Source organism: Melanotaenia boesemani, chromosome 22 (genome assembly GCF_017639745.1).
Source record: "Melanotaenia boesemani isolate fMelBoe1 chromosome 22, fMelBoe1.pri, whole genome shotgun sequence".
In the NCBI taxonomy this organism is placed as follows: domain Eukaryota; kingdom Metazoa; phylum Chordata; class Actinopteri; order Atheriniformes; family Melanotaeniidae; genus Melanotaenia; species Melanotaenia boesemani.
The window spans coordinates 21,565,899-21,579,642 of NC_055703.1; the positions used below are offsets into that span (position 1 = coordinate 21,565,899).

Genomic DNA, 13,744 nt, shown 5'->3' on the forward strand with positions numbered 1-13,744 from the left:
AGATTTGCCGCAGTAGCATAAATGGCTGCCGCTAGGTGTCGCAAGACACTGATGCATTGCGAGAAAGGCTGATATAGTTGTTTGGTCTTATTCCGCCACCGTAGTTACGTAGGCAAAAGCAGGCGCGTACGCTTCTGTCTTGTCAATAAATGCTAAGCTAACATAGACAATAGTTTGTACATTTTAAGTTGCAGAAACACTTTCTGTTTCCATGGAGAGTATAAATGCTAAATACGTGTCCCAGAAAATTAGCAAGACTAGATGGCGCCCAGTATCGTACTCGAATTTGCAGCAACCAGATATCTTTGCGACTGGCTCGTGGGACAACGAGGTTGGCAAGTTGGCAGTTAAATTAATTTTGAGTGGACCTAGAACTAATACGAAAAAATATATGCTTTTGTGTGTTTATTACTATTTAAGCTCACCTACATACTTTACAAATGGCTATTTATTAACACGTGTTATGGTCCGCAAAATGTTATTTTCCATTCTTTTACTTCATAATGTGTGTTTCTAACAGGACAACAAGATTTCCATATGGTCCATTGGGGGTAATGGGACTTCTGGGTTGGAAGACGAATTTGAAGGAGATCCACGTCTTTTATGTGACCACAAGCACGATGGAGATGTTCTTGATCTTCAAGTAAGATGCCCACTTGAATGTGGAATGAGTTGACCAGCAATGCGCTGTTTTGAATATTATATCACCATTCCCTAGGACTTATAGTTAGTACTTGAAATGCCTTTCTTTATTTTGATAATTAAGTTTACCTCTTTTATAGATTTAAATTCTATCATTCTTTTTATTATAATTGCCTTTTCTTACAGTTTTTGGACCAAGACAGAATTGTCACAGCATCATCAACAGGAGCAGTAACCATCTTTCGCCACCACCAAAACAGTCAGGTAGAGTTCATTTTTACATATAATTGCCATAAGAAGCTTTTTTGCTTTGAGAGTCATTGTGGAGGCGTTCTGCTAAGCACAGAAAACATCAAACTTCAAATAAACAAATAACATCTTCAAAGTTTTAATACTGTGGATAGGACAGGAAACTAAACATGAAGTTAGCATTAAAACTTTCTCCTGTTTTTTTGTCTGTAGTGGAAAGCTGTAATCACCGCTGGGGTAGTGGAGATCCAATTAACTTGCCAGAGCATCCCCCTGTACCAGTGGGACTATTTTCCTCATTATGAAAGAAAAATAATTACAACTTATATTCTGTCCTAGAAGTATGTTTTGTCAAAGCTTTTAATGAACCTGCATTTAAAAGGGAAATTCAACCATGAATGTATATGATACCAACATGGTCCAGCTTAGGAAACAAATGGTTGGACGAACTGCTGCATGGGATATGTAGTACTCTTCCTATTTAAATTTATATTCCTTCTCTGTCCTGGCCATAGACCATCTCAGTTTCTCAAAAGTGGGCAAGAGCACACCGCTACCCCAGTGACAATGCTCCCTGCACTGGAGTCGCATGCAACAGTCCTGAAATTGTATCAGTTGGTGAAGATGGGAGGATCACCATCTTCAGAGCTGACCAGGAAGAAGTGATTCGAGTCATAGGTGGGATGAAGATTACTCTGTTGTATGACATATCAGCATATTTCAAGTCACATGAAATTTACATGTTTATGGAATGTGACTTTTGATAGAGAATGCCGATAGCAGCACAATTCATGCTGTGACTTACCTGAGGACAACAGATATTTTGACTGTTAACTCCATCGGCCAACTGAAGCTGTGGGATTTAAGAAAACAAAGCACCTCACCATCCCAGATTCTATCCCTGTAAGATCTCTATCTATGTATTACAGCGTGTGTGTTTTTTCTATTTGCTGAGTTATTTATTAATTTGTTTTTATAATTTTTTAATATATTGTTTACCAGGTCAGGAGAAAGAGTTCCTTTGCATTGTGTTGACAAACATCCAAACCAGCAACACATTGTGGCCACAGGAGGCCAGGATGGTATGCTTTGTGTCTGGGATGTGAGACAAGGCAACACACCCTTCTCACTTATGGAAGCCCACTCAGCTGAAAGTAATACTTTTAAACGGTCAATCTGACTTTAAAAAAAAATGACCTTGAAAGGCCTTGTGTATGTTAAGAGACTTTGCTATGTTTTTCCAATCAGTGTGGGAGGTCCATTTCCACCCGACAAACCCCGATCATCTGTTCACATGCTCAGAGGACGGCTCATTGTTGCACTGGGAGACTTCCTCTCATTCAGACATGCCCTCCTTCCTACAAGGCAAGTCAAATTCACAATGAAAATATTATGTTTAATCAGAGATTATTCTGCCATTGTTATTCTATTTAGCCATTTTTAAACACAAAAAAACTAATGCTTGTAAAGAGACATCGTCCTTTTTTGCTATGGAGATGCAATGTAAAAGTAAGTACTATAATGGAAGAAATTCATTTAATTTAGGGGTGTTTTTGTTTTTTTAAACTACAGTATTATTACCAAAGTGAGTTTAGATTTTGTTTTCCTCCTCCTGCCTTTAATGCACAAAGAAGCATTCCTCCAATGCATTTACTTGAAGTACTTGGAATATTTATTGTATTTCTTTTTGTTTGTTAGCTTCTGTCTTTCCAAAATGTAAACTGTCACCAAATTATATCAACCAATCGCTTGAAGAGATTCTAATCATACATGATGTGAGAGTACAACCAAATTAATTACCTTTATAAAGTCCAAACTGCCATATCACTCAATGGTTAACAAGCTGGTATATGATGACACATCAATATTATTATTATAGTTATTGTAGTTATCTTCTGTAGTCACGCTGTAATAATTTTTTTTATGTATTGCCAGGTGGAAGGAACAACAGCATGATCTCTCGCAGTGCAATGGCCCCAGCTGGAGGGAACCAGTCCCTCATCAGTGCTTGGCTTAGTGGAGACTCCAGTAAAGGCCGTCTAGAAACAACACACATGCTGCCCAGCCAGACGCTATCCGTCAACAGTTTGGATGTGCTTGGACCATGTCTAGTTTGTGGGACTGACGGAGAGGCTATTTTTGTCAACAGACAGGTCCCAGTTTAAATAAAACATCTTTTTTGTGTGTAGTACAAAGGATGAAGATTTGCATTTGTTTTCCATTTCAGGCACAACATAAGGCTGTTGTCTTTTTTATTATTTAAAAGTTGCCAAAAGTGCTATATTATAATACATTTGGCTTTACTTGTGTGTGTGTCTGATACGTTTTGCTTCATGAATTGCTGTTGCATTGATTAATTATTGTGGATTATGTTTTTCTAAGTCATTCCAAGCAAGGTGGTTCAATTCAACAATACATTTTATACAGATTACATTTATAGCAGTAAGAAATAAAAATATTTGAAAAAATCTTATGACTCAAGTTATCATTGACCATTTTATTATTATGATTATTGATACTAAAATTGAAAGTTACGTTTTCAGATTCTTACTGCAAATTTAGTTCTTGTCTATTTACGATTCAATGAATTGTATATAAACACAAGAAGCTACAAAAACAAGCAGCATCCGGGTACCGTAAGTAAAGTTTTACATGTTTATGTAATACAATCTCAGGAAACTTCCGGTCTTGCATTTCAAATTAAAGATACAGCATGAAACTGTTGTCGAGGTTAGGGTCCCTTCCCTTTGGTAATTATTGATGTCTGAGGGGGAAAAAACTACTAAAAGAAAACTTTAACGCCTTATTTTCAGTATATAGTTACAGTATCTTCTTGTTATCATGCTCGTGTTAAACATAGTTTCAGAAAGTGCTTTTGGAAAACCGGATGTGTGAGGCGTTCGCTTTGAATGGAAGTTTTTTTTTTTTTTTTCCTGCTGATGTACTTGTCATTCAGACATCCCAGGAATTCAGCACGACTAGGAGCCAACCAGCACGGCACAATAAGGACTTTATAGTGAGATCGCGTCCTCGAAGCTGATAAAGGCTAAGCTACCAGTGTTTTCTGTTGAAATAGGAAGAGTCTTGAAGAAAGCAGCTTTTTAAGATACTGGTAAGTTGTCCAACCAAGCTAACTTTTGTGTTTCGAGCTAACAGGCTAATTCGCGACCTGTTGTTGAATAGCAGCAAATGGATGCCTTTAAACCACAGGCCGCGTAGGCACTTATGTGCTGTTTGATTTAAAAAGGCAGGAATTATGACCGTTGTCGTAGCCAACCAACGGGTTGCTAATGAATGGAAATATTTCGTTCATTGTAACAAATATCTTTAGCTCTGAATGCTACCTTACCTGATGAAAATAGCGCACTGTTAGCGTATAATGCTAACGAAGTTAGCAAGTGGACGGGGTCTGGGTCTTTTAATGAATGTCTTTGTGATATATTTTTTTTAACTTTTAAAATTGTGTAAAACAAGCTTTGCTACAGTGTAAATAGTACTGTACAATTAATCTGTATATGACAAAATATGTTTTACATCTTAAATGTATATCTTTTAATTACTCCACTCAGTTTTTGCCCAACCTGTTTGGTAACATGCCATGTACTCTGGATGCCTGTTTATCTCACACTGGATTCGAATATTTACAGCAGCAGCATGCAGATGTGAAGTCAGACATCAGAGACCCCTACTACCATTGTACTCCTGGACTGGTGACATTCCCCCATCATTATCATACATGAGGAGAGGGGAGAAACCCGAAGGACACAGGCAGATGAGACCCAAGACATTCCCTGCCAGCAACTACAGTGGCAACAGCCAACAAATGCTGCAGGAGATACGAAACAGCCTGCGCAACTTGTCCAAACCCTCTGACCCACCTAAAGTGGACATCGGTGGACAAGGGAAAATGAACTTTGAAGATCCAAGGCAACAGGGACGCAGTAGTAACTCTAAACACCCCTACCATAAGGCCTTACAACAGATCCGCAAGTCTCTGGTGCCTTTTGAAGTGAGCGGTTCGTTGAACAGTGAGTCCAACACTTCAAGCCCAGATCCTAACAAGTCAATGTTAGAATCTTCAAGTGCTGGGTTTGAGGAGGTAAGAGGAGTGTTTATGTGTCAGTCTTGGCTTTCTTCTTTTTTGTTTTTTTGTTTTGGTTTTTGACTGACAGATACCTTTCAGTTATGAAGGACTGCGATAGGGCTGTCATTCTACTCATACTTTAGTAATTGAGGGTAATCACCTAGTGCACATTGTTTAGAAGGGAATTTTTTAGAAAATGTCAGGTATGCAGAGTGAAGTGACAAGCTGGTGAAGTTAACAATACAGACATTTTACATTTGACATCTGCTGTTGGCTTGACTGAGTGTATGCAGTGCAGGAATGAAGCTGCACTGTGTAGTGCAATTTTGTTAAATTTCACAAAATTATTAGGTAAAATGTGACATGCAGAAATAATTTGTTTATGTCAAGTAAAATCATCTTCCTCCCTTCACATGTGAGGATTTAATGGATCAGTTTTAGGTAATTGATTTAAACTGTTGCACAACCAAAAGGATAAGTGGAAAGAAATAACCTCAGGCTAATTTACGTGAGTGTTTAGAAAAAATATTGATCCTTTATTGAATATCCTTAGAGCAACCTATTCCTCTTTGATTGCCCAGTCACAGTTGTTCTGTTTTTGTCTCAAGCCAAGCAGCAGCCGCCGTGTCGGGGCCACTTCAGATTATGTAGTAAAGGTGAACTACCAGGAGTCAATGAGGGAGCAGATGGCTGTTGGCAACCCCAGCTCTTCGGGCCTGAAAGCACCAGGTATTTAAACAATTGTCTGGTATTGATATTGGTTCTCTTTTTTTCTTTTTTTTTTTTTATTGTATCCAACCTTTGTATTATTGGCACAATTTAGAACACCTGTTCAAAAGAAATTGTATTATATGGTGATATAGAGTATGAATTACTGCATCTCTAAATGTAATTATTGAAACAAAAGGTATTTGCTTTTCATTCATAGTAGCAGTTACATAGCATGCATGGAGGGAAAATAATTATACACCGTAGAGAAACTTAAAAGAAATTGTTACTTTATACATTTCAAGTTGTTGCACAAATAATATCTTTATTATGGCATGTTAAAAAAGCATACAAAGTTAATAACTGGGTATTAGGAACATGATTCTTTAGTCAGAAACAGTTTTCTGACATTTAACAAATGTTCTTTTTTTCTTGTTTAGACCTTTTTTATTTCCAATTTTAGAAAGGCTTTTTGTGTTTCCTCTTTTGTATATATAGGGACTTCTCATATACAGGCTGTGCTGCGAAGGCCAAGCTGGAAAGGCTCTAAGGAGTCTCTGGCTCCTCGACATGGTCCTATCCTGGTGGATGGAATGATGTATCACACAGATGGCCCTGGACCACCTCCTGCCTTTTCTCAAGGTCACCCTGCTAACAGCCAGAGAGTCAACCCTCCGCTACCACCTCAGATGCGCAGTGTCACACCTCCACCAAACCGCGGTGCTATGCCTCCTGCATCATCCTGGGACAGCAACCCATCAACCAAGCGCTACTCTGGAAATATGGATTACCTTCCACCTCGTATCTCTCCAGTGCCCCAAGGAGCCTGGCCTGATGCGTACCCAACTTCAGCACCTCAGAATCAGCGGGGGATGAGTCCAGCTCCTGTGGGTCACCAGCCCATCATAATGCAAAACTCTGGGGGGAATAAGTTCATCTTCCCCTCCAGCTGGACTCAGAATGGCACACCTCAGCCAGACTACATGTCTGGGGGCAACAGACAGCCCCCTCCTCCTTACCCTGTCAATCAGAGTAGCCGGCACAGTCCCACAGACCAGCAAGCAGGAGGACCTGCATCTTCACCTTCTTATGTTAATGGTGGAAGCATCCCTCAATCTATGATGGTTCCTAACCGGAACAGCCACAACCTTGACCTGTACAGCATAGGCCCTCCTCAGTCCTGGTCCCAGACTCCCCTAGCTTCAAATCAGCCTCAGTCTTCTTCTGGTACTAGCAGCAATCAGGACCTGTCGCCATCGTGGCAGCACAACATGCCAGTTCGCTCTAACTCTTTCAACAACCACCAGCTCAGTGGTAGAGCTGCTCACCCAACCAGTTCGCAGCCCTCTGCCACCACAGTCACTGCCATCACACAGGCCCCCATCCTGCAGCCAGTGAAGAGCATGCGTGTCCAGAAACCTGAGCTACACACTGCAGTAGCTCCTACACATCCTCCATGGATGCAGCAGGTTACATCATCTTCAGCTGCACCTGCTTACCCAGAACCTTCACCTCAAGTCCCTCAGATCCCTGTAGTAGCAGAGGCACCCAGTTATCAAGGTCCCCCTCCACCCTACCCGAAGCACCTCCTCCAGCAGCAGGCTGCACCCTCTCCTCCAACATACGATGCAGGGGCCAGTAAGTCTACTGAGGAGGAGAGCAGCAGCAGCAGTGACAACTGCAGGGAGAAAGCATCAGAGTGCCCTGAAAGCACCGCAGCAGTAGAGAAGGAGAGGAAGCAGATCACAACTTCACCTGTTCCCGTTCGCCGTAACAAGAAAGATGAGGAGCCCAGAGGAGAGTCTGGAAGAGTTCCTTTGTACTCTCCACAAGCCTTCAAGTTCTTCATGGAGCAACATGTAGAAAATATCCTGAAGAACCATCAGCAGAGGATTCGAAGGAGGAAGCAACTAGAGAGCGAGATGCAGAGGGTGAGAACATCAGTAGATGACTTTTCTAGCTAGTTCTAATGTAACTGTTCCACTTTTTGCTATTTTCCTGACCTTTTTTCTGTCATACTTTGTCATCACTGGATTGTCTTCTCTGATCTTTTTCTTGTAGTTTTACTTTTTTCTTAACTGTTCTTTCTCTTTCTCTCTCCCCTCACTGTGACTAACAGCTGATCTAAAAGGTAAAGGTTTCTCTGCTGTCCTGTGACACAGAACAGCCAACATACATCAGCTGTTTAAGTAAGATGTTAAGAGTCTGTTTATATTTTGAATGTACTGCATCTCATGGAAGCATGTCACCCTGTGTGACTGAAGAAAACGCATGACACCCCACGACCTCCATCATACTGACTGACACACAGCTTGTGCATTTTTGTTTGTGTAAAATTATAATTAACACTTAGAAAAGATGATATTGTTAATTATTTTTAAAAAAAATATATATACACATTTTGCAGTGATTTGTCTAATTTCCATCAATTTTATCATCTGTTTCTTTTCATGGCATTTATATCTAACCAGAAATGCACAGTTTTCCGGTTTTTGGTGTGTGTTGTGTACAACTGTTGATTTTTGACTTTTTGTTTTTTTCTCAGGTGGGTTTGTCTTCAGATGCTCAAGAGCAAATGCGTATGATGCTCTGTCAGAAGGAGTCCAACTACATTCGGCTGAAGCGTGCAAAGATGGATAAGTCCATGTTTAAACGAATCAAGACACTTGGCATTGGAGCATTTGGTGAGGTGTGCTTGTCAAGAAAAGAGGACACGGGATCGCTGTACGCCATGAAGACGCTACGCAAGAAGGATGTGCTGCTGAGGAACCAGGTGGCTCACGTTAAGGCTGAGAGGGACATACTGGCTGAGGCAGACAACGAATGGGTAGTGCGTCTTTACTACTCTTTCCAAGACAAGGACAACTTGTACTTTGTCATGGAGTACATTCCTGGAGGGGACATGATGAGCCTTCTTATCCGGCTTGGCATCTTTAAAGAAGAGCTGGCTCAGTTTTACATCGCAGAGCTCACATGTGCTGTGGAAAGTGTTCACAAGATGGGTTTCATCCACAGAGACATCAAGCCTGACAACATCCTCATAGACCGAGATGGACACATAAAGCTTACTGATTTTGGTCTCTGTACTGGTTTTCGCTGGACCCATGACTCCAAGTATTACCAGAGTGGTGAGTATCAGCTTTTATTACAGTTCACACATATATAAAAATAATATCGCCCTGAAGGTATAACTGTTCTAAGAATGTATCAAAGCCTGCAGTAAATTTTTTTTAGTTTAGTTTTGATTTTTAGAAGTTTTTAAGCAACTGGAAAAGGATAGTCTATTAAAGATGTGAGGAATTCCTTTGAAGGATGCCTCCTGGTTGCCTCCCCTTGGAGGTTTTATGGGCATGCCCTACCTGTAGCCCGCCCTGGAGAAGAACCTAGAATTTGCTAGAAGGTTCTCTTCTGGCTTGGGAACACCTCCGGATCCCCCAGAACAAGCTAGAGAGTGTAACTGGGGAGAGGGGTATCTGAATTTCCTTCTGAACTTGTTGCCCCCGCAACCTGACCTTGGATAAGCAGTAGAAATGGAAGGAAAGATGCAAATATTTGGCAATATTCCTTTTATAAATTGTAGTCCACTAAAATTTAAATAGGTCCAGTTAGAGAAAACCTTTGGAGCCAAGGTCCAGGAGATCATAATGACTGTTTAGTGTCAAACCAATGTTCATCAGCCTCAAGGATAAGAAGGTTTTTTGAGGGGCTGCATGATGAGCCTGTTCATAGTCTTTATTATATATATTTTACATATTTCCTATTTATTTGCGGGCATATTCGCTGTTCTGTCAAGTGAAGTTGTGCGCGTATATGGGTAGGGACGTGCTGGTTCGACACCTGTGGTAACCAAGGAAACAGGGCTGTTGACACTACTTCACGGGAAAAAACGGACTGTCACTTTCACAGTTCCATATCCATGGCTTTAATGCTTTATTATGGACAGCTGTGAGAGACTCAGGAAGGCTTCATAACAGGAGCAGGGCAAGTTCAAATAAGAACTATACTCAGGAAAACAAAGCAAAAACCCGCAACCCTAAACTGACGATATTTGCAAGCGACTTCAGAGGAAAAACAAGCCCTAAGTCTCTTAAAACAGGGGGACTTGGCAACACCGCTGCCTTTCTCTGGCGCAGTCGTCTCTATCTCCCTCTTTGTTTTTTATAGCTGGCTTTCTTTCTTCTACTGTCTTGTTACCTGCCTCTTAACTCTCGTCTGTCTGCGCTGTAGTGCTGCAAAGTTTACCACCGAGAGCCTCACAGACTTGTCTAACCTTGTCCAAGCCCCTGGTCAGTCAGATAAATATTGCTGCGTGATCTCTCTGCAGGGGACCACGTGAGGCAGGATAGCATGGACTTCAGTAAGGAATGGGAGGACGCAGCCAACTGCCGCTGCACAGACCGTCTGAAGCCACTAGAGAGGAGAAAAGCCCGGCAGCACCAGCGCTGTTTGGCCCACTCACTGGTGGGGACACCCAACTATATCGCACCAGAGGTGCTTCTCAGAACAGGTGCAGTAGACATTTAAGTGTGTCCATATTTGTACTCTTCACTTATTTATGCAAATAAATAAAAAAAATGACCTAAATCTACATAGAGAAGTTGTTTGCTGTGTTTGACTTAATGTGCCTTCTGCAGGATACACTCAGCTCTGTGATTGGTGGAGCGTTGGCGTGATCTTGTATGAAATGGTAGTTGGGCAGCCTCCTTTCTTTGCGAACACACCCCTGGAGACGCAGCTGAAGGTATGTGAGGCATCTGCTGTGAAATGTTTTGTGTCCACAAAGTTCATTGTTAGTCACTGTCTTTTTGCTGAAACCAGGTGATAAACTGGAAGAGCACGCTGCACATTCCTCCACAAGCCAAGCTCAGTCCAGAGGCATCAGATCTCATTGTCAAATTGTGCCGTGGTCCAGAGGACCGCCTTGGTAAAAACGGCGCAGACGAAATCAAAGCTAATCCTTTCTTTAAAAGCATCGACTTCTCCAACGACCTGAGACAGCAGGTGGCGCCCTACATCCCCACCATCGCTCACTCCACAGACACTTCCAACTTTGACCCGGTGGACCCGGATAAACTCCGGAGCAGCGACAGCGAGAACAACCACAATGACACACTGAACGGTTGGTTCCGCAATGGAAAACACCCTGAGCACGCCTTCTACGAGTTCACCTTCAGACGCTTCTTCGACGACAATGGGCACCCTTACAGTTGCCCCAAACCCATCGAGTATGAGGGCTATGACGAGGATGAGGCAGACTCTGAGGGTGTGGCGCAGGAGACAGCGACACAGGGCAGAGACCTGGTGTATGTTTAGCTGCTGAAGCCAGTTAAGATCTTTGTACATACGGAGTTTGTGAAGAGGGTTCGCAAAGGTACCGCATTAAATAACTTCAGCATAGGAGAATAACTTTGTAGGAACAGCCAGAACACTTCAGCAAGCAATTATATTAAGACCGACAACAAAAAACAAATTCACACAAGTTAAAGGAATATTTTGTGTTGGGAAATGTGTGTATTTGCTTTCTTTCCAAAAGTTAGCCAAGTAGATTAAAAAAAAAAATGTAAGTCTAAATATGAAACTGACCTGGAGTCAGTCAGCTAAGTAAAACATAAAGACTAGAAACTGCTTCCCATTGTTGTCCAAGGGTAACAGAACTATCCTCCAACGCCGTTAAGGGGAGCCAAAACCCCAAATTTGTCAAGTTTTTCATCTTTTTTTGCAAAGAAAGCATCAAATCTTCCCATCTGAGAAGGTGAAAGCAAAGGATGTTTAATAAATTTCAGCGTGGGCTTGTTATCGTTTGATAATAGTTGATCCTTCCTCATATAAAAGCACCTAAGTAAAATAATTTGGTCAAGAAAAAACAATATCATCTAAAATCTTAGCTTATGGTTTGAACAGTTTCAAATCATAAAAGTAAAACCCTTTAATTTTGGCAGCTTTAGAGGGGCTGGTAGGTGGATTTTGTTACGGTTGGACAGAACCAGACCTCCTCTTTCCCATATCTGTGCAAAGTTGCTGCCTGTCACCTGTTTCATTCTGCTCCTCTAACTCTGCTTGTCTTTTAAGTTTTATACATGAATGTGCTAAAGGTGCACTGAATGATGTGTGCTTCCTGAACATCTCCAGAAGAACAAATCTAGGAATTAAAAAAAATAAAAAAATCATAGTGCTGTTTTTGGTATCCAGTAGCAACCACTCCCAACCTGTAAAGCCTTAATTTATTTAAGCAACCTGGTGACTCTAGTATAGATGCTGCTTGTGTGCGAATTGTTGTTGAGTTGCATTTATTTTAATTTTTTTTTTCACATCCTCTTAATTTATATTTGAATGTAATTTGCAGTGGGGATTTAGTGTCGAGGCTCGTAGATATTTGCAGGGATAAATTTCTGTAATTATTCATTGCTGTGCCTTTTTGATTTATGGTTCACCAAATATTAAGAGGGTTAATAATCAGACTGGCATTTTAAAATGAGAGTAGCAGTAGTTGATTGTACTACAGTAGGTTTTTCTTTTATTTTTCTAATTTATACCTAAATGTATTTATAAATTAAGTTGTATACAGTGGATGTAAATAGTTTTTCTTCCCTGTGAGTTGATTTTTGTACACTTTTTTTTCCTCTGGGCAGGCCCTTGACAGTGTCCCCTGCTGCTGCCTTCTGTCAATGTTTATTTTCAGTTTTTGACACTAATTACCAGATTAGATCAAATGTATAATGTTGAACCTACTTTGCTGTTCAGACTTCATGCTCATCTCAACCAAAGCACTAAATAGGTGGGTTTTGACTCTTGTAATGACCCACATTAGGAAAGTAACAACTGCAACACTTTGAAAGTATTTTTTGTGGTATTATCACACTATCAACCAGAGAAGCCTTGTTTTTTGGTACCTTAACATTGTGACTCAGATAAACACTACAGCTAACTGTTTTTGTGTCTCTGTTCTGAAAAAAGAGAAACTGGACTCTGACAGATTTTGTTACCCGCTGTACTTTTCTCCACATGTAGGAAAAATCTCTGAATGTAGTTATTGTGGACTTAATGGTGACCACTATCATTCTGCACTGGTTTTGTTTTTGTTTTTTTACTGTGAGAGAATTTTATTTTTGTGTATGTTGTTCTGGGAGGTTTGGGAAGAGGGTGATGAATAAAGAATGTAAATAAAATGTTTTACATGCACACCAACTGTCACATCTGTTTTATTGGTGTCAAATAAAAGATTAAAATAAAAATAGAAAAATGATTCTGAACTGGTGATGAGTTGTTGACCGTTGAGCTACTCTGCTGTCTGCTGCTTGGTTTCTTTAAATGTGTTATCCTGGTTTTTGTCTCAAAGTGATTCACTTTCTAGACCCACAGTTTCTGTACTTTAATTGCAGATTAAATACATGAAAGTTAAAAGTACAAGCAGATATTAAATATGTTAATTATAAAAAGTTAAACTTAGTCAATAAAATGCACTTAACTTAAACATTGGCAGGTTCACATGTTTTGGTATTTTGTATATTTTTTCAAGTAGGTTATATAAAACTAAAAAAATAATAAAGCTTACTGATTTTTAGTCAGTAATATTTAATGTGGAAATAAAATTGCACTTCAGATCACATTTCAGTTAGAAAGTACATAACTTCTTAACTTACCTACAGTGTGTCTTCATTCAGAGCTTGCTAGTAATAAAAGAGGCTGAAGATATTTAATAAGCTCTTTTAAACTTTCTTTGGAAGAAAGACTTCCAGATTTATCAAACAAAACTTGTCTTGGCTTATAGATCTGCACATCATTAAAATGTCAACTAAATATATACCAAATGTGCTGTTCCACTAGAGGGCACCAGATGAGCACACTGCATCACCTCTTAGTTGTCAAACTGAACTCCAAATACTATAAATGCCTGAATGTATTTATAGTTAGTGCACTACAATAAACACACAAATACCTGTATACGGTATAATCACGGCCATATGTTAGTAATTCATTACTCTGAGTCAGATTAGCCACCTCCAACACACTTAAATCTGGTTCGGTTTGCCTCTATAGCTTGTCAAAATGTGCACAATGACC

At 40.3% G+C, this 13,744-nt stretch overlaps 2 protein-coding genes across 4 annotated transcripts; both read left to right on the forward strand.

Moving 5' to 3' along the window:
- Positions 1–2: 2 nt before the first annotated feature.
- On the forward strand, positions 3–3,361 carry nup43 (nucleoporin 43). The gene is made up of 8 exons (XM_041975074.1): positions 3–331; positions 521–643; positions 829–906; positions 1,407–1,569; positions 1,659–1,794; positions 1,894–2,045; positions 2,140–2,256; positions 2,827–3,361. The coding sequence occupies exons 1-8, from the start codon at positions 212–214 to the stop codon at positions 3,054–3,056; spliced, it is 1,119 nt and encodes a 372-aa protein (XP_041831008.1). The 5' UTR covers positions 3–211; the 3' UTR covers positions 3,057–3,361.
- A 491-nt stretch (positions 3,362–3,852) lies between these two features.
- Positions 3,853–12,926, forward strand: lats1 (large tumor suppressor kinase 1). 3 transcript variants are annotated; one of them, XM_041975069.1, is made up of 8 exons: positions 3,853–4,003; positions 4,539–4,990; positions 5,584–5,704; positions 6,182–7,614; positions 8,229–8,811; positions 10,008–10,190; positions 10,318–10,424; positions 10,502–12,926. In XM_041975069.1, the coding sequence occupies exons 2-8, from the start codon at positions 4,628–4,630 to the stop codon at positions 10,994–10,996; spliced, it is 3,285 nt and encodes a 1,094-aa protein (XP_041831003.1). In that variant the 5' UTR covers positions 3,853–4,003; positions 4,539–4,627; the 3' UTR covers positions 10,997–12,926. The 3 variants fall into 3 exon arrangements, with proteins under 3 accessions (XP_041831003.1, XP_041831005.1, XP_041831006.1); XM_041975071.1 differs by having other exon boundaries at positions 4,542–4,990; XM_041975072.1 differs by lacking the exons at positions 10,008–10,190; positions 10,318–10,424; positions 10,502–12,926 and adding an exon at positions 7,803–7,814 and having other exon boundaries at positions 8,229–8,354.
- Positions 12,927–13,744: the final 818 nt, after the last annotated feature.

Coding starts and splice junctions, on each gene's coding strand:
- lats1 (XM_041975069.1), top strand. CDS start 4,628: ATGAGGAGAGGGGAGAAACCCGAAGGACACAGGCAGATGAGACCCAAG. Junction 5,705..6,181: donor TTCGGGCCTGAAAGCACCAG/GTATTTAAACAA, acceptor TTGTATATATAG/GGACTTCTCATATACAGGCT. Junction 10,191..10,317: donor AGAGGTGCTTCTCAGAACAG/GTGCAGTAGACA, acceptor TGCCTTCTGCAG/GATACACTCAGCTCTGTGAT.
- nup43 (XM_041975074.1), top strand. CDS start 212: ATGGAGAGTATAAATGCTAAATACGTGTCCCAGAAAATTAGCAAGACT. Junction 1,570..1,658: donor AGAAGTGATTCGAGTCATAG/GTGGGATGAAGA, acceptor GACTTTTGATAG/AGAATGCCGATAGCAGCACA. Junction 1,795..1,893: donor CCATCCCAGATTCTATCCCT/GTAAGATCTCTA, acceptor ATTGTTTACCAG/GTCAGGAGAAAGAGTTCCTT.